This window comes from Lottia gigantea (assembly GCF_000327385.1).
Source record: "Lottia gigantea unplaced genomic scaffold LOTGIsca_14, whole genome shotgun sequence".
Lineage (NCBI taxonomy): Eukaryota > Metazoa > Mollusca > Gastropoda > Lottiidae > Lottia > Lottia gigantea.
The window spans coordinates 3,822,278-3,841,625 of NW_008707617.1; the positions used below are offsets into that span (position 1 = coordinate 3,822,278).

Consider the following 19,348-nt stretch of genomic DNA (forward strand, 5'->3'; position numbering starts at 1 on the left):
AATACGAACTCGATCTCCACTTTGAATTTGGGTTTAATATTCAAATTGCTAATCTCGTTTTCAAAGTTGTTTCGAGTGTTGACGGACTTTATGATATTCGGGTTATTAGAGGCTTGTGATGGCGTCACACCTATAGACGAATGTATTTTGTTATTGTATTCGTCGACAACAACTGGTAATATTTTAAGCCATTTTTGAGATTTCAATTCCGTGAATTTCTTGAATAATTTGCTTTTAAGAGTCCTGTTGAATCTTTCTATCACTGCGGCTTTACCTTCGTTATGCGTGCTGTAAATTTCAAACCCCAGAGATTTCACATTTCTGTTGTAGAATTCGCTTCCTTTATCAACCCACAACTTTAGGGGGTCGTCTGTCGGATTGTTTCATTATGGTTTCGAATGCTTGTTTGACAGTCAGACCAGATTTGTTTTTCAAGGGAAAGACCCAAGCGTATCTCGTGTATATGTCGATCACCGTCAAACAATACTTGTATCCTCTCTCGACTGATTAAATCGGCTGACCAAATTTCATCTTTATCAAAAACTTTGACTTTGAGGTAATATTTGTTTTTTCGAAATTCTTTGTGAATCTCGTCTGCTATACCCATACCCAATTTCAATTTTGCCTTCAAGAGTTTTACGATAAGAGCCCTTTGTAATTTCTCTTTGAAAGTGGGATTGGGAATATTTTCGAGTTCGTCTATCATTTGTTTGTCTGCTTGGTGTCTGAATGTTACGTCTTTATTTCTGTACAGTATGTCGTGTTTGAGCGCTGCTGCGTCAACTCTATTAACGGGTTCTTCCCCTGGTTTGGGATTATCATTTTCGTCTAAACGCAGATCTAATCTCGTGCCTGGACCTGTATAATTGTGGCCTGGGAGATGTTTTTCTCCGGGATATTTTGCCCATGGGAATCCAGGAAGAGGACCCAATGACTTTTGAATGTCTCCCGCACCGAAATACGTTTTAGGAGGATGGACATTTATTAAAGACATGTTTGTTCAACATATATTTTTAATACGAAAGATTTAATACAAGGAGGAAATTTGTTGTTTGATACAAAATTGGCCCCTTTGGGGATGAGAGATGTTAGCGCAGAGAAGAAACCGTCTCCTTCGAATTTTTTTTTTTTGTGTTTTAAAATTAAAGACACTTTTAATGCGGTTATTTTATACTGTATTATTATTAGTGATTCTTGTCTGTGTAATTTATATGGAGTCTGTTATAATACATTTTTAACAGTTTGGGGAGTCTATTATAGTACATTTTAACAGTTTGGGGAGTCTGTTATAATACATTTTAACAGTTGTGTCTTTTCGGATATGACGCATTGAAAAAGCTGCGCATGCGCAGAAGTGAAATGCGTCATATCCGAAAAGACATATACTACTATCGCCTCAAAAAGTTCAAAGGAAGTGTATGTCTGAAGGTTGAATATATCATACTGGTAATTGTTACTGTACTGCCAAATATTTTTATTTAAAATCAAAGCTGCCAGTGGGCGTATATTACCTTGCCTGGCAAGCTATCATAAAACAATTTGAAAATGATCCACAATAATTTATTTTTGTCCATTACAATAACCACAAATGTACTAAATAAAAAAATGCCAACAAAAAATGGGTTAAATTAAACAATTGATTCTTTCTAATATAATTTTTTGAATCCGAAAAAGACATTTTTACATTTCACTTGAGGCGTTTTTATTGAAGCAAATCGTATCACAAGCTTTGACGGTGATTATTAGCATGTGGTACATATTAAATCCCCTTCAAATAAATGACCATCGAAATAACCGGTTTGCATGTTGAATTCTCAATGATCCAAATACACTGATTATTGAACAGTTAAATCTGCCAATGGAATAAAATTTTCTTCAGATGTCTTTGTTGTTAAAATATTTCAAACGCTGGAAAGTATATTTTCCAATAATCTTAGAACAAGTTCTTGAAATGTTTTTACTTGTTGACAATGTTGCCAGCCACCTTGAATCTCAAACAAATCGTACCAAAGTGCTGTTAGCCACGCTTTGGTCGATTTGGATAAATGTGATTGCAAATCGTTAAAATAAATGTGTAATGAAGAAAAATTTTTGTAGGTGCATTGTTTATATAAATACACACTTTGATCTGTCTTGATACAATTTGCTTAAATAAAGCCTTTGAAGTCGTGTAATTCAGAACAGGTACTTTTAAATCCATTTCTGAAAATTAAACATGTACAAGTTTACTACTGGTTCTATTATTAAAGATATTCAAATCTTAATTTGTTTATAAATATAACTTGACATAATAAATTAAAATAATTATTACAGTAATTTTGTTTTTGTTGAATTCACAATATTTAAACTCTTATTCAGCAAATTGAATGTTTTTTTTTTTTTCAAAAATTTACATTATCAAAACAAGTCAGTCAAAACCAATTAGTTCCATCAATGGCATCTTAGAATTAAAGCTGACAATATTGTCCATATTATTAGCACATCATATCAAAAATTCATCTGTCCACTTGTATAATTTCATAAAATAACTATATATAACAAAATAAAAATACTGGCACATCTCACCAATAGATTTAGTACTGTTTAAATCCAGGTGAAGTAGCATACATCATTAGATCATCAGTAATATGTTTATCTAGGTTAGTTGATGTTGTGACTGTATCAGTGTCTGGTAAGAAATCATCTTCATCCTGTCAATATAATGGTACATGTTAAACTAATATTTTATCATCTTATTAAATAGGGAATATCTTGGAATTCTTTTATTCAGTATGGCCAGATACATTGAAATGATGGGTGTAATTTTTTTAGTATTTTTATTGAACAATAGTTAGATTAGTATGAAGAGGAACACTGAGGGAGATATAAAATAGGTCTTGTGGGAAGGTTAAATATTCAATGAAACGATTCATATAATCGTCTGAAGCCGAGATGGTCGTGACAAGCGTTGGTCACCTTTTCATATATATACTATTATTGAGAGAGTAGACTATTGATAGAAACACCTGTGTCACTTACCCCTGAATCATGTGTATCATCAGAAACTTCACCTTGATAAACTCTATAGATAGGATTGATCAGTTTACCACATCTATAAATTTAATCTGAATCATTGAACATTTAAAGATGGGTTTAAAGATGGAATTCCAATGAGTGACCAATCAAGAAAGGGCAAAAAGTATCTTTTTTTTGTTTATCCAGAATGTACTTTCATGGACATTATGATTGGTTAAAACTCTTAATTATATGCAAAAAGAAATAATTAAGAATACATGATAATTCATTAGAAACATAAAAAATAAGAACCCAAAATTGTACATATACTTATCTTAAAAACTTACCTTGGTAATAAAAACGGATCGAAGGGAAAGAAAGACGCTAATTTTAACATAAAGTTAGTCTCTGCTAATCCAGTTGCACTGTTTACTACTGGAATCATACATCTATTATTTCTCTGTATAATTGTATCACAGAATGCCAACTGATGTCGTCTGAAAGACAGAAAACAACTATTGAAATATTCAATTGCCCGTGCTCAACTTTACTATCCAGATATTTTCAGTTATTATTTGTGTATATTGTAAAGATAGATGTTATAATGTGGAAGTATTACTATTTGATCCTGAACCTTGAAAATGTAAAGGTACCATCATTTTTGTATTAGATCTTGCACCATATTCAACAACTATTTTATCATATAGTATTTGTACATTCTACGAGGTAAAATATAAATAAAGATAGCTTGCGTTGCAAGGTAACATACGCCCACTGGCAGCTGTCAGGAATGATAAAACAGTCTTTAGTGACTAAAGTACGAATTTCCTCATATTGAAGAAATTATTTATGCTGAATAATTCCACAAAATTTTTAAAAATCAATATCAATAACCCAAATACAACAAACAATTAAATCACACAGCTCTAATCAAGCGAAAAAAACAACTTTTGACGCGTGTTTACGAAGTCAAGGGCAATAACTCAAAAAATGTTCATCAAAAATATCTCTTGTTAGAACTTGTCCGAGATCTTATCAATTCCAATGATCACACCAAGTTTCATCAGAATCGGTTGAAAACTGTAGCTTCTATTGTGCTCACAAACAAATTTTGACGCGTTTTTCGTAAGTTAATGGCATTAACTCAAAAACATTTCATCGAAACTGCGTCCAGTTAGAACTTGTCCGAGATCTTATCAATTTTAATGATCGCACCAAGTTTCATCAGAATCGGTTGAAAACTGTAGCTTCTATTGTGCTCACGAACAAATTTTGACGTGTTTTTACAAAGTCAAGGGCAATAACTCAAAAAACGCTCATCGAATATGCGTCAAGTTAGAACTTGTCCGAGATCTTATCAATTCCAATGATTACACCAAGTTTCATCAGAATCGGTTGAAAAGTGTAGCTTCAATCCTGCTCACGAACTATTTTTAACAAATTTCGACGCGTTTTAACAAAGTCAAGGGCAATAACTAAAAAACCGTTCATCGAAAATGCGTCAAATTAGAACTTGTCCGAGATCTTATCAATTCCAATGATCACACCAAGCTTCATCAGAATCGGTTGAAAACTGTAGCTTCAATCCTGCTCACGAACTATTTTTAACAAATTTTGACGCATTATTACAAAGTCAAGGGCAATAACTCAAAAATCGTTCATTGAAAATGTGTCAAATTAGAACTTGTCCGAGATTTTATCAATTCCAATGATCACACCAAGTTTCATCAGAATCGGTTAAACTGTAGCGTCAATCTTGCTCACTAACTATTTTTTAACAAATTTCAACACGTTTTAACAAAGTCAAGGGCAATATCTCAAAAACCGTTCATCAGAAATGCGTCAAGTTAGAACTTGTCTGAGATCTTATCAATTCCAATGATCACACCAAGTTTCATCAGAATCGGTTGAAAACTGTAGCTTCAATCCTGCTCACGAACTATTTTTAACAAATTTCAACACGTTTTAACAAAGTCAAGGGCAATAACTCAAAAACCGTTCATCGAAAATGCGTCAAGTTAGAACTTGTCCGAGATCTTATCAATTCCAATGATCACACCAAGTTTCATCATAATCGGTTGAAAACTGTAGCTTCAATCCTGCTCACGAACTATTTTTAACAAATTTCGACGCGTTTTAACAAAGTCAAGGGCAATAACTCAAAAAACGTTAAAGTTAGAACTTGTCCGAGATCTTATGAATTCCAAAGAGCCCACCAAGTGATGGGATCGACGGACAGGGGCAACGACAATATACGACCACATAATCATGTGGGCGTATAAAAACAAATATCTACCTCGAATAAGAAGAGAATGTACTGACAACTATTGGTAAACAATGTCGCAAAGGATTCAAACGACATGTCACAATACGCTGAAAATTCAATGCTTCTGCCCATTTATAACCCTTTTTAGATTGAAATAATTCAGTATTTCTAAAGCAGAAGACATAAAACACAGCCTGACTAACAGCATAGAATGTTCCATGTAAAATATTATCAGGATGTTTATCTTCTGACAAGTTGTCAAGGTAACAATGTAACCAGGCAACCATTAAATCTAAACAGCTTATCACAGTTCTGAAATTTAAATATTTCAAGAGTTCATAAATCAGGATTTGGGGTAGAAAATACAGAAAGTTGGCAATGAAGCCAGCTACAACTTAGCCTACAAGTGATCTACTGTTCTATCATAAAACCATTATAAAAACATCAATCAATAATATATTTTGAATGATAGCTGAATTCAGAACACAATCCATAATTAATCTGAAGGCTGGCTAAGAAAATGTACTCAATGACTAATATGTACAAAAATAAAGATTTATGACTTACAATATAGGAATATACAGAGCTCGAGATAATAAACTAGACATATAACTAACAGCTGATTGTCGGAATATTATAGGTGTATTGGGATTCTGTACAATCTTCCATAAATAATCTAACATACCATCAGCCAATATCTACAAATAAAGTCAATTTTCTATACCTATAGTCACAATAATAAAGCATTTAATATCATTCAAGGGACTGGTGCGGCATTTTGGGGGTTGATTTTGTACTAGAAATATATGAAAATCGCATAATTGTTCACTATTTCTATATATGTATTTTCTATATATAACAGAGTATCTTAAAACGACAAGTCGTCCATTTAACATTCACACACAGACTTACTCAGTGGACTTACCTGGTGTCCTAACTATACATCAAGATAGTTTGCGTTGCAAGGTAACATACGCCCACTGGCAGCTGTCAGAAATAATAAAACAGTCTTTAGTGACTAAAGTACGAATTTTCTCATATTGAAGAAATTAGTTATGCTGAATAATTCCACAAAATTTTTTAAAATCGATATCAATAACCCAAATACAACAAACAATTAAATCACACAGCTCTAATCAAGGGCAAAAAACAACTTTTGATACGTGTTTACAAAGTCAAGGGCAATAACTCAAAAAATGTTCATCAAAAATATCTCATGTTAGAACTTGTCCGAGATCTTATTAATTCCAATGATCACACCAAGTTTCATCAAAATCGGTTGAAAACTGTAGCTTCTATTGTGCTCACAAACAAATTTTGACGCGTTTTTCGTAAGTTATCGGCAATAACTCAAAAAATTATTATCGGAAATGTGTCAAGTTAGAACTTGTCCGAGATCTTATCAATTCCAATGATCACACCAAGTTTCATCAGAATCGGTTGAAAACTGTAGCGTCAATCCTGCTCACATACTATTTTTAACAATTTTCGACGCATTTTAACAAAGTCAAGGGCAATAACTCAAAAACCGTTCATCGAAAATGCATCATGTTAGAACTTGTCTGAGATCTTATCAATTCCAATGATCACACCAAGTTTCATCAGAAACGGTTGAAAACTGTAGCTTCAATCCTGCTCACGAACAATTTTTAACAAATTTCAAGGCGTTCTAAGTCAAAGGCAATATCTCAAAAACCGCTCATCGAAAATACATCAAATTCGAACTTGATCGAGATCTTATCAATCTAAAGCATCACACCACAAAAGCTCACAAGAAATGTTGACCGACGGACCGACGGACAGGGGCGACGACAATATACGACCACATATTCATGTGGGCGTATAAAAACCGTTCATCTAAAATATGTCAAATTCGAACTTGACCGAGATCTTATCAATCTAAAGCATCACACCAAGTTTTATCAAAATCAGATAAAAACTGTAGTCTCTATAGTGCTCACAAGAAATGTTGAAGGACGGATGGACAGACGGACCGACGGGGTGATTACAATATACGCCCATCTTACGTGTGGGCGTATAAAAATGGCGCATTTGACTCCAATGGCTTGCTCTAAAGCTATTAAAGTTGCAATATTACTATCATGTGACAAGCCAGTGATAAAAATGTCAAACTAAAGAATCTCGCCCCAGACACAAGGATTCCTTTTATACATCAACAGATCCAGCTTTACAGAAACTGCCAAGAGTTGCTAAGAGTTGCCAAATGTATCAATAATATAACAAGACATTTATTGTGTTGGTATACTTACAGGTTTAAAGCTAACTAAGTAAAACATTATAAACTGGATATGACTACATTCATATGTTGGAAGAATAATCTTTTCAAATACATTCATCAGTTCCCAATATAACTTTTTAGATGATTCTAAATCAAATATTCCTGAAATCACAGACCAGTTAAAATAAGTCATCAAATTTTAAAATTAGAACTGGTGCTGGTTTCAAACACCCCATCGCATATATCAATTGTCTTATGGATAACAAATGATACAGGTATGAGATTCTTCATAAGTATTGAATTTCCAATGACTCGTGTATCTATACTTACCATTAGGGTGTAGTGTTTTAAAAATATAGTTTAACAGCATTTCCATTAATATATCTAAACAATCTGCTTCTTTATGTTTTATTTCTTTTTCCTTCACTAACTCATTAATTTCTTCTCCTTTCTCTCCATCTTCTTCCTATTATTTTCATTAAATTTTATCATCAATCATTCATTAAATATACAAAAGAAAAAAAGTTTCACGACAAAAGTGGGTGGGAGTAACTGTTGGATGGGGAATCACTCTATTACATAATAATATTGTAAATTGTAAATAAAGTACTGTTAAAACTAATTAAGTTATATCTTGATATTCACATTTAGCCAACTGATACATAAAATTGAATCGTAAAAGCAGTAGTCCAGTTATTTTAGGAAAATCATGTCTTGATATTTTATAATCACTTCTACTTACCATTTCAAATAGTTCTTCATCTTCACTATCAACTATGTCACTTAAATCATGTCTTGGCGATAGAACCTAAGGATAAAATTGACAATTGCTCTGTAAACTATGTTAGTAAGACATTAATAGAGCGAAATTGAAATGTGAAAAATGAAATGAGTACAATAATCGATAAAAATCATAATATTTATATTCAAATTTTAGGCCTAGAAGTCCAGTCTTTCATATCGTCATCGAAATAATTGTACTGTTCAATGGTCGAAATAACCACACGTTCTTGATAACCAAGACTAAAATACTATAGCACTGTCAATTAATGAATTGTGATTAGCCTTCTATTTATAAACAATAGTGATTATCTAATCAGTGTAGACGTAACGTTATTAGACTTATTAAAAAAAGGGAAACAACTACAACCGTGTCAAAAATAAAGTAAAAGTAATGCCAGAATATCAGTACCTGTATTCAGTTAATTATATAAATATAATAACTAATGTTTGTTCTAGAAGAATTATTTAAGTATTTCCAGAAAAGACCCTTTCTTAGGTATGTGGCCCGACCGCTTTCGTTCTGGTTGGAACTCTTAAGGGGCAACGAGGCAAAAGTGAAAACTTCACCTCTATATATAGCTATAAATGAGGAGAAGCAATGCAAAGACGTCTCTGCTGAAATGCGGGGGGCATTTTGGGTCAGTTGCGGAGGCGAACTGACTAAATGCGGAGGGGTCTCTGGTCAAATGTGGAGGTGTCTTGGGTGATTTGCGGCCGATTGCCTATGCGGAGGCAATTTTGACTGATGCAGAGGCGTACCAGGTCAAATGCGGAGGCGACTCCGGTGAAGTCCGGAGGTGTCTGAGGCCGATCGCGGAGGCGGATTGATGATGCGGAGGCAATCTGAGTCGATTTTGTAATCACTAACTGGAGGATTCGGGTAGTAATGGGGGGGCTTGCAGGGTGGTTGATGGTTGAACCAGTTGGCATGTAATCATAGTGGTGTAGCTGATAGATATAGAGGTCAGAGGACACAGATTGTGTTTTTTTTTAACTCTTTAGCAACCCGAAGTACACCAAAGTATTGCTGTTTGAGTCTAAACAGGGAGGGTAGAGACACGAGGGACGGCACATATTTTGTGTTTTGCCTTAAGGACCTAGTCACTAGTTCTACCATCACATATCCCTTCAGACCCGGCATCTCGGGACGAACGATCCAGTGGACACAGCCTGTGTGCACGAACAACATTGTAACATTGTGATATATGCCTTTAGATACGACCACCAAAGAAAGACGCAGAACCGAACTAAATTGGATGGACAAGCTCAAAACTATGACACCACTAGGCATAAATGAATTTATTTTACTTCCCTACAGTCACTGGTCACCCTAATTCCAATGTTTGTTCTAATTTATTGTGAATAAGTAAAATTTTATTAATGATTGTTATGATCATATGAAATCAAAGAAATAGAAGAACATACAAGGATTAAAGACTATAGTCTAGTCTAATTAATTTGCTGTATAATATATAACTGCTGAAAACGTGCTTATATCATGGTCCGGGGAGCAATATAACAAGGTTATCTTATTTTTTTTAAATTACATGGCATAACAGCTTTATCGATTTTTCTATAATTATTCCCAGCACTACAGGCAAGGTAATATATGCCCACTGGCAGCTTTGATTTTAAAAAAAATTATTTTGCAGTAAAGGCTGGTTTATACTCCGCTATGCGAAAGAAGATAATCGAGGCTTAGATTGGCTACGCATCGCTGAGCTTCGAGATGTCAGGACAACTCTGTCAACACCTTTTTGTTTTGTCTGTCTCAAAGACCAAAGCGAAGAGCAGAAGTAGGATAACATCCTCCTCCTTTACCTAGCTTGAAAATTAACTTGCAAATGTAAACTTTCCAAGGTGATACTGAATATGTGTTGGAGTTGAAAATTAGATGCAAATTCAAGATTGAGGTCAATATTTCATATAAAATAGTTCTCATTTTTTTTTATTTTCAATAGGGTTCATTTATTAGTGATAATAAACAATTTCATCAAGTTTTGTTAAAATCAGTCAAGAATTGTCTTCTAATGTGTTTACAAGCTAAAAATTAAACACGTTTTCAAGGGTAAAGACACATTAAATATTTTCTCGGTTTTTCAATAAGGTTCATCCTTGGTGATTACAAACTCTCACACCAATATTTATCAAAATCGAACATGATTTCAAGAACAAGGGCTATAACTCATACTCAATATTTTTGCGATTTTTCTGATTTGCAATAGAGTTCATCCTGGGGTGATAACAAACAATCACAAAGAGTTTTCTCAAAATCCGTAAAATATTGTGCATTTCAAGAACAAGGTCAATAATTCATAAAAAATATTTTTCAATTTGCTGATTTTCAATAGGGTTCATCCTTGGGTGATTACGAACACTCATACCAAGTTTCGTCAAAATCAGTCAAGAATTGTGCCGCCCAGATTGTTTACAAGGAATTGTGGATGGACAGACAGACGGATGGACGTATATAAATGACAATGCCCATGATAATAATATTCGTGAAAGTAAAATAAATTCTGTTTTTTTGCAAGGTAAGCAGTCAATGTCATAAAACAGGTTGTATTTTCACATAAATATTGATCATCATTAACTGATTGGTTATTTCCAGGAATTTCAAATACTTACATCTAATTTCATGAGTTTAATTTCAAATACTTACATCTAATTTCATGAGTTTACTAATAATCAGTTGTAATATTTCCTGTCTCATATCTGGTATATACTGAGTAATTTGTAACAGATTTTTAATGTAACAACTCTGAATATATGTATCTACTTTATAAAATGGAAATAATTTCACCAAGACTGGCATCAATAACACAGGTGTTCTGAAAAAAAATGAAATGAATGATGTCAAGAATAACCATACTTTGATAATGAGCATGCTAATGTTATCTATAATTGGACCAATCTTTGATAGTAGCACGCAATAAATTTTGGTGATGAGCTAGTTGTGCACCTAATTCAAAGTTGCTTTTCTTAAATACCTTTAGGCAAAGATAAATTAAAAAAATAAGTTACAGCTACTATAGATACTTACAATGGAATGAGTTGACAAGTATCAGATAATGCTGTATGTATATAAATAAACTGCTGTTCATGTTTTCTTCTCAGTTCTACATCTACTTTTAACTGTTTATCTACCATTGGTAAACCATTTTTATCTAAAATATGTTATTTATTTGCAGAATGATTTTATAATATGAGTATACATTTTTATCACATTTTGCAGTTTTAATGGAGAAAAGATGATATATTAATACAACAGCTAACATCCATTAGTCAAATATTTCCTTCTTGTGGAAATCAGAATTTTCAAATAGCAAACTTCCAAGAGCATTCAGATGAAAATTAAGGACACAAAATAGTAGAAGTTAGGTGAAATTGTACCAGGTAGAAATTGTTTGACCAACATATTCAATCCTACATGTGAATAATTGGTATTAGCTGACATCAAATTAACTAATAAATTCTGATATGCTTTAATTACATCTTCATCTTTATTTAACCAATCCATTTTCTATAATAGATGTAAATAATATCATACAGAGAATCGACTGGATAAAAGATATTTTATTTATATAGTATCATTATTATACCAGATTAAATAAAAATAAAGTTATCTATTACACTATAAAATCATGAATTTCGAATTTCTACGGAATTTTTATGAAATGAGAATCAAAATTGCAATTCAAGTCATAGAAATTAATGTCTAATCCAATCTCAATCAAGATTGTGTTGAAGCCAGTTTTTAATTTAGATTGAAACATATGACCAGCAATTTTCCAAACCAAATTAGTTTTGGCTAATCATGTGAAATTTTGATGCATATTTTATAAAAATTCAGTACCAGTTGCAATTGGGACATATTCCAGTTGACAACTTGCCAAAGAATTAGTTCCTTGTGTTTATAGAGACCACCTAGAGTTGCAGTATATTTATAGATTTGGCTGAAAATTCTCACGAAAATATGCAATTTGATTTGATTGTCATGATAAATTAAGATTTCAGCTAATCACAGGCAATATTGGATTGTGAAAGGAGTAATTTTGACATGCAAACTGTGATGCAATACTGCTTGAGTTGACAAGATAACTATCGATGGAATACAATTTCATATAATACTTCTCCTTAGTTTTATTGTACACAATGTTTCAACAATCTACAATGTCATCATCAGGTGAAATGATAAAAAAAGATAAATATTGAATAAATACAATATCATCAATCAACTTACCATTATAACTGTTATCAAAGATTCTGTATTTTTGCTGATGACAGACATACAATCTGTCAAACCTCTTAAATAATTTTTTAATGTTTTACTCTACAACAAAGACAAAAAAAATTTGAAATATTATCATTTGCTTTTCAAAGAAACTTTGACAGAATTCCATACTCATTGACATAGAGCCATTGCATGAATTAGTGATGTAGTGGTGCATAATGAATATGAGATATGGAGATAGTCAAAAATTAAAATTAACAGCAATGAATGATTTTTATTTTAAGAATGGTATCTATAACAGACTTACTGGTGTTGCAGGGTCTATCAATCTATTCAACAGCAAATCATACTCTTCTGTCTTTCCCTGTGCAACAAAAAAATACAATTTATGTCAGATCTCAATTCAATTTCTTTTGGTGGTAAAGTAAATGTAAACTTGGAATTCTTTCCACCATTTCTAGCTTATTCAAGGATTAGACTATATTACCTTCTGAGAATTTAGTAGGATTTCTCTGATGAGCTTTCCTGCAGTAGACATTCTGGTGGCTGAAATTTAAGAATTGTACACTGCCATTAATTATAAAATACAGTCTTCTTACCTTCACACAATGTGAATATAAGCTATAAAGTCATTACTTGATAATTTTTCATATTCAATTTCATAATGTTTTAAAGACCAATTTTAATGAAATAATAGTTCATCAAGGAAAGATAATTGTGCTCTGTGTGATTACATAGGAAGGTTCTCAAAAACACTCTCTGAACCCCAGGTCGTTAAACAGAGTTCTCTTCTCAGTCCAGACCAGGCCACGATAAAATGTGCCCATTAACATTACAGTAAACTAAAGTGGTTTGAGAGCAGTTTTCAGTTGTAGTGTAAATGAAAAGCGTTCTCGACACGGTTGTGGAACTGAAGAAGTTTAAAATAACCCTTGTAGTCACCATGATGTAATCAAAGACATCTGGCATAATGATGAAATTCCACGATAAAGGTCCCTTGTGAAGCATTCACAGTAAAGTGTTATCAATTTTGTAATGTAAAAGGGGTTTTAGATTCAGAATTTAACTTTTTTGTTTTTCTCGTTCACAAATATGATTGTTGTTTGGGAACAAAAGTTTTTCGTCCCTATGTGAAGTTGGATGCATGATTTGGGCTTACATTAACATAAGTTCGGCACCATACTTGATATGTTAAGTGGTTATTTAAGGATTATCTTTACATAATATTAGCATTCTGAAAACTTTGCCATAAATCTACAGAAGAATGACCTAACTGCAATTAGAATTATCAACAAAGATGTCAAAGATAATGAGACGGCGATAAGAATCTTCAAAGACTAATATGGCGGACTCCAATTATACATTAAATGAATTTGAATATCATTTTCACTTTCCCCACTTTTCAAATGAAAATTCTTCCAAAATAAAAATAATTCAACTTTCCAGTCCAGTGGTAATCCAATGTGTGTTTATGTTTATTTTTCTAATAACACAAAGTTTTAAAGATGGGTTCCCTTATTTTCAATTATGAAAATGAAAATGCTAATACTTATTATAAATAGAAAGTTGAAGGGTTCAAATGACTTGGAAAAATACCAGTTTGTCTCACATGTCCATAATTAATTCATAATTAGGTAAATTAGTCAGAAGAGAATTACCAGCAGAATTAAATGAGTGACCGATCAAAGAAAGGTCAAAATTGCTTTTTTTGTTTATCCAGACTGTACATACATAGACATACATTGATTATTTAAAACCCTAATTCTATGCAATTAGATCATAATGAAATGATTAAGAATACATGATAATTCATTAGAAACGCAAATTTATCAAAAAGTTTGATTAATTTGACACTAAAAAATAAGGAAATCCATCTTTAAATTAATCAGTAAAATTTTCAAGCTGATATTGAAATTGGCTTTAAAAAATCGGAAACTTTCGTCGATTAACCAGAAGAAACATCATTAATTCAGTGATTGATTGATAGTCAAAACACATGGAATTTTATTTTTGAATTTCTGATCAGAGTATGATTCCGTATACAATATGTAAGCTTTTCCAAAACTATCAGAAAATAACGTATATTTACTTTATAAGTTTAGATTTTCAAGAAAAGGTAAGATAAAAACTGTAAATAATGATCCACGTGCAAAATATCCCCATTTTTAATTGCAGTACGAATGATAACCACCAGATAGCGCTTTGTATTTCTGGCAAATCGGACAATTATGATTTCTTACTGTGACAATCGCCCAAGTTTAAAGCAACAGATAGAATTTCTCAATCGAGTTGTTTTTTCGTGAATAAATGATAAAATAAAACAAACGAGATATGAAACTAAGCAATAAATAGCAGTTCAAATGTAATAATACAATCAGAAATATATCAACCAAATCGGACAAAGTACAAGGGCGGAATGTTGTAAGGTCAAAAGTCAAGGCCGTTCATTAAAAATATAAGTCCGTGCTGTAAAGCCAAAGGTATAAAATTTACGTTCGCTGAAAAGATGAAAATTAAATATTACTTGGCATTGGCATGAAATTGGTTTTCTTTTATCCACTTCCTGATAATTCTTAATATTCGCAGATGAACCTCACCATGGCCCACTGGTTATAATTATATTATGGTCTGCTTTTGTTCTATTCTTCTGCCATGCGACATCTAGGCTACTGTAAAAACTTTTTTTGAATTTTTCCCATTATTTTATGAGAATTGGAATAGATGCCTCAAAATAGTTTTGTTAGTCTTAGAATTGCTTTGCGTTGATAAAAATATAAGTATAAGCACTCATTATATCTTCAAAATTTGTTTTTACAGAAGACATTTCTGGGCCAAATTTTTGTTGTGGTTGAAATTTCTAGGAGAAAAATGTGGCAACCAGGTCTTGTTCATGTCATGGTCAGGAGCTAGGTCTGAGGCAACAAGTTTTCTCAGCTTGAAAATAGTTTTGTTCCCAATTTTTGGAATTTACTTCGTTGAGTATTTACTCAATACACATGGTAAGGACCAGACAGCGGATAGAAAACATTCTGAATACCTTCTCTCTCAGTCTCAGTCTCAGTCTCAGTCTCATCATAATTTTATCATCCACTTTTTGTAAAACATTGAGAATGTGTAACATGTATACTGTTATTCTTTTATCTATTTCAGCATTTGAAATTGGTAGATATTGATAGCTACATGAGTATTAAGCCTATACACACATTCAAATGGAACCATTTCAGATTCAGTCACCTTCAGCAATCAATATTATCAACACAAATGACATGGGTATTGATATGATCAAAATTAACTGTGACATTTCTTAAGTCCCAGTTTGTTATCGAAATGTCAATTCTTTTTTTTGCAAATGTTTTTTTTTTTTTTTTTTTTTTCCAATTCTGGTCAGAGCGCCCAGCCAAAACTATACATGTCACATAAATACTGTGAACATTTCTCCCGTTAATGCCGCGAGACTAAATCTGATGAATGTGTTTTCATGCATTTTTTTCCAACCGGAAATGACGTAGAACAAAATCCATTTTTTAAGTTTTTGCTAATTTTCGGCTCCAATTTTGATCGGATTTTGATCAATTTTTGTTTGTTAATAAGTTGCGCTAACGGCTATAATTTAGCAATTAAAAAATTCTAAAATTTAAACTTTTGTCGCTGACTTTTTTAATTTCAATTTTTGAGATTTTTCACTTTTTTTCTAACTTCTACAATTTTATTTCGATCGATATGAAATCTTACAGATAGTTAGATATTTTGATTGCAAACTAAAATTAATTTTCAAAGTTTCGACATCACTTCCGGTTTTGGAGTTATTCGCTCGTAAAGTTGAAATTTCAACTTCCGGAATTTTGCAGATATTTGAAAAATTCTTTTTGCAATTAGTTAGAGTAGTCCCCATAAACATGTTGAAATGAATAAATTTGACCCGGAAGTATAGGGTCAGACGCCATCTTGATACGCCTAATTTTTATAAAACTCAAAATGGAGCCGATGTGTGTGATGATAGTGTCTATAGAATCTGCAATCGATTGCTAAGAAAATTTTGGAAGCCGATTTTTGAATTTCGGCTTTGTTTTTTTTTTAATTTCCGGTTTTATTTTTTCGGTAATTGTTAAAACTGTTAAGGCATATATCTAGTTACCTTGACCTTTGGTGATTTTGTGACCTGCACAAATGTTATGGCCCCTAACAAGATCTATCTAAAAATATATTTACTTTTGTCACGCGGTTCTAGAGCCATTTGAAAATCGCAATTTTTATCTTTAAAGAGCTCTGTCACGTGACCTAATTATCATACGACAAAATTTATCTTATTTCCTTAATGTGTGTGATTTCGCCTTTCTGAAGATATATCACACTTGATATATTGATCAATATTGCGCTTGTTAGAATTTTAAAATTTTACACTGACGTCTATAGTAACTGTGCGTAATTTGGTTTTTGCCGTATAAACTCAAACTTTTAACGTATAACAATGAATATCTCATGATCTAATAATTGTAGATGCTGGAAATTTTGAATATCATTTAACATTGTACACAAGATAGCAGACATAGCAAAATTTTGGGGGTGGGCGTGGCACATCCGGGTTAGATTTACATATATATTATATATTTGTAATTTATCATAACTTGCAAAGTATACTTTTTTTACTAATAATATTTTGCAGGAAAATAGGTTACTAGTTTGGCCAATATCGCAGGAAGATAAATCTGTTTGGGCTTTTTACTTTTAAAAAAGGAATTGGTTTTAAAATTGACTAAATTTTCATTTTTGACCTTCATCTTTGATGACCTTGACCTTTCCAAGGTCAAAAGTCATTGATCTATAATGTCAATTCATGTTTTGATCCGACACCTCTTTCCGGTTTTATAGGCTTCCAAAAACAGCAATTTTCAAAACTTGTAAGGCTCATATCTCGTGACCTTGACATGTGGTTACTATGTCGCCTGAACAAAAGTCATAGCCCTTGACAACATCTATCACATGGTGTCTTTTATTTTATTGTACGATGTTTACATCTGTTTTTATAGCCATTCAAATATTGCAAATAGGACAATAACACAAACCGAGTGCCAGGAATTTTCTTAAATGGTTGAAACATGGATTCCTATATTTCAAAATTTCTAAATATTGAAGAGACTAATCCAATTCCACACAAAAAAATCAATTCTACAAAAGCAATTTTATAATTTTTTTAAAAAAGAAATTTAAAAATGTGTTAGAATTGTATCGTTGACCAGTGAAAAGTTTTAAAAGAAACATAAGGGGAATATATTCTTGTAATTTACCTTAAAACATCTGAAGGAAAATCTGTGAAAATGCTCTGGTTTCATGAAACAATTTCATAGGTTTAATGAAATATACTATGCATCATTCTACCTGGATGCAATGCACTGCTTCAGCGCTGTTGCACTTACTTTGCACTTACGGCTCTACTTTTTTTTTTCTTTTTTTTTCCCGATTTTTACACCCCTTCCTTTGCTTAGTCTACAGTAGTTACAGCAACCATTCAACATTCACGAACCTTAGATATAGGCGACGATGTGCATAAATATATTTTGGATCTTTTTTGCAAAACCGGAAGTGGCACAGTTCAATATGTGCAAGAATTGATAATCGGCTCTAGAAGTCGTATTTTTCGGTCGATTGTCTTTGTGTTTGCATTTTTGGAATCTACTGTTAAAATCTGAAAGAATAGCACTTTAAAGATTTCAAAATTTGTTGTAGACGTTTTTTTGGCCAAAATTTTCATTTTTTCTATTTTTTTTCCTTTTTTTTTCCTTTTTGACTGATTAATCTGAAAAAAATTGAGCAGAGACAGTTTAAGAAAGTAAACAAAATGGTAGTGAAATTTTCAACTTCACTTCCGGTTTAAGTAGGATATCGATTTTCACTTCCGGTTGAATAACTTCCGGTGTAATTTTTATAGGTCAAAAAATTTTATGGTGATAGGTAGACAAAGTTAAGAGAAAAAAATCCAGACCAGACGTGAAACTTTGGCGCCATTTTGATTTTTCTGAAATGATTCGATTTTTATTCAGACATAACGGCTTATTCGATTTGAATGATTTTGGTGTCAAATGAATGAAGATAAAAATAAAACATGACATTAGGAAGCTGTTTTTCATTTCTCGATTTTGCTTTTTTGCAACATCCGGTTGAATTTTTTCAAAGTTTGGAGGATCATATCTTGTGATCTTGACCTTTGATGACATTGACCTTTATAAGGTCAAAGGTCATCGACCTTAGCTATCAGTTAATACTTTGACATATGACCTCCGACATGTACTTGCGGTTTTATAGCTGTCCGAAAACAGCCAAATTCGCAACTTCGGACTGCTCTAGTACGTGATGTAATTAACCTAGAGGGTTAATTTTTTCGTATTCTTAATGTGCTTTTCAAGCTCTTTCCAATGATACATAACAATCGTTTTTAAAGCAAAATTGAAATTCATGATTTTTTCAAATTTGAGTGTTATTTTACAATATTTCTGTCTCTTTGAGCTTGGTGTAGGTATATCTTATGACCTATTTGATTTGGAACATTGAAATTTGGAAAACAACAAGCCAATTTGAATATGAATTCACCTATGACAAAAAAATTGATGTGGGCGTGGCACATCCGGGTTGAATTACTAATTGTATACATTTAGGGGCAGGGGTATAACTCGCATAGGATGCGTTTGTTCAAAAAGGGACTTCGCACACAATTCCCTCATCCTTTTGGCCAGTTTATGTTAACAGCTCTGCTGTTTCAGCTTTATAGTTCCAAAAAAGGAACGTGTTTTAAAATTGCCATATTTTCAATTTTCGATTTTGACCTTTGATGACTCTT

At 32.4% G+C, this 19,348-nt stretch overlaps 3 protein-coding genes across 3 annotated transcripts in view; all 3 read right to left on the reverse strand.

Moving 5' to 3' along the window:
* LOTGIDRAFT_157638 (hypothetical protein) overlaps nucleotides 1-994 on the reverse strand; it is a gene marked incomplete at both ends in the record, with an annotated part of 2,407 nt that extends 1,413 nt beyond the window's left edge. The window contains one exon of the mRNA XM_009049838.1: nucleotides 610-994. Coding sequence (XP_009048086.1) covers nucleotides 610-994 — 385 coding nt within the window. The remainder of the gene's footprint in view (nucleotides 1-609) is intronic.
* A 549-nt stretch (nucleotides 995-1,543) lies between these two features.
* Nucleotides 1,544-2,690, reverse strand: LOTGIDRAFT_230712 (hypothetical protein). The gene is made up of 2 exons (XM_009049839.1): nucleotides 2,566-2,690; nucleotides 1,544-2,202 (listed from the first exon to the last, which is right to left on the reverse strand). Exons 1-2 carry the CDS (start codon nucleotides 2,603-2,605, stop codon nucleotides 2,018-2,020), a joined length of 225 nt encoding a protein of 74 aa, XP_009048087.1. The 5' UTR covers nucleotides 2,606-2,690; the 3' UTR covers nucleotides 1,544-2,017.
* A 283-nt stretch (nucleotides 2,691-2,973) lies between these two features.
* LOTGIDRAFT_212940 (hypothetical protein) lies at nucleotides 2,974-14,571 on the reverse strand (the record flags this gene model as incomplete). Its single annotated transcript, XM_009049840.1, has 15 exons — nucleotides 14,457-14,571; nucleotides 13,459-13,789; nucleotides 13,004-13,062; nucleotides 12,824-12,880; nucleotides 12,526-12,615; nucleotides 11,676-11,805; nucleotides 11,326-11,449; nucleotides 10,945-11,113; nucleotides 8,242-8,307; nucleotides 7,830-7,965; nucleotides 7,531-7,661; nucleotides 5,828-5,958; nucleotides 5,291-5,572; nucleotides 3,342-3,491; nucleotides 2,974-3,091 (listed from the first exon to the last, which is right to left on the reverse strand). The coding sequence occupies exons 3-15, from the start codon at nucleotides 13,052-13,054 to the stop codon at nucleotides 2,974-2,976; spliced, it is 1,635 nt and encodes a 544-aa protein (XP_009048088.1). The 5' UTR covers nucleotides 13,055-13,062; nucleotides 13,459-13,789; nucleotides 14,457-14,571.
* Between the last annotated feature and the right edge of the window lie 4,777 nt (nucleotides 14,572-19,348).

Coding starts and splice junctions, on each gene's coding strand:
- LOTGIDRAFT_230712 (XM_009049839.1), bottom strand. CDS start 2,605: ATGCTACTTCACCTGGATTTAAACAGTACTAAATCTATTG. Junction 2,203..2,565: donor AAACAGTACTAAATCTATTG/GTGAGATGTGCC, acceptor TTTAATTTTCAG/AAATGGATTTAAAAGTACCT.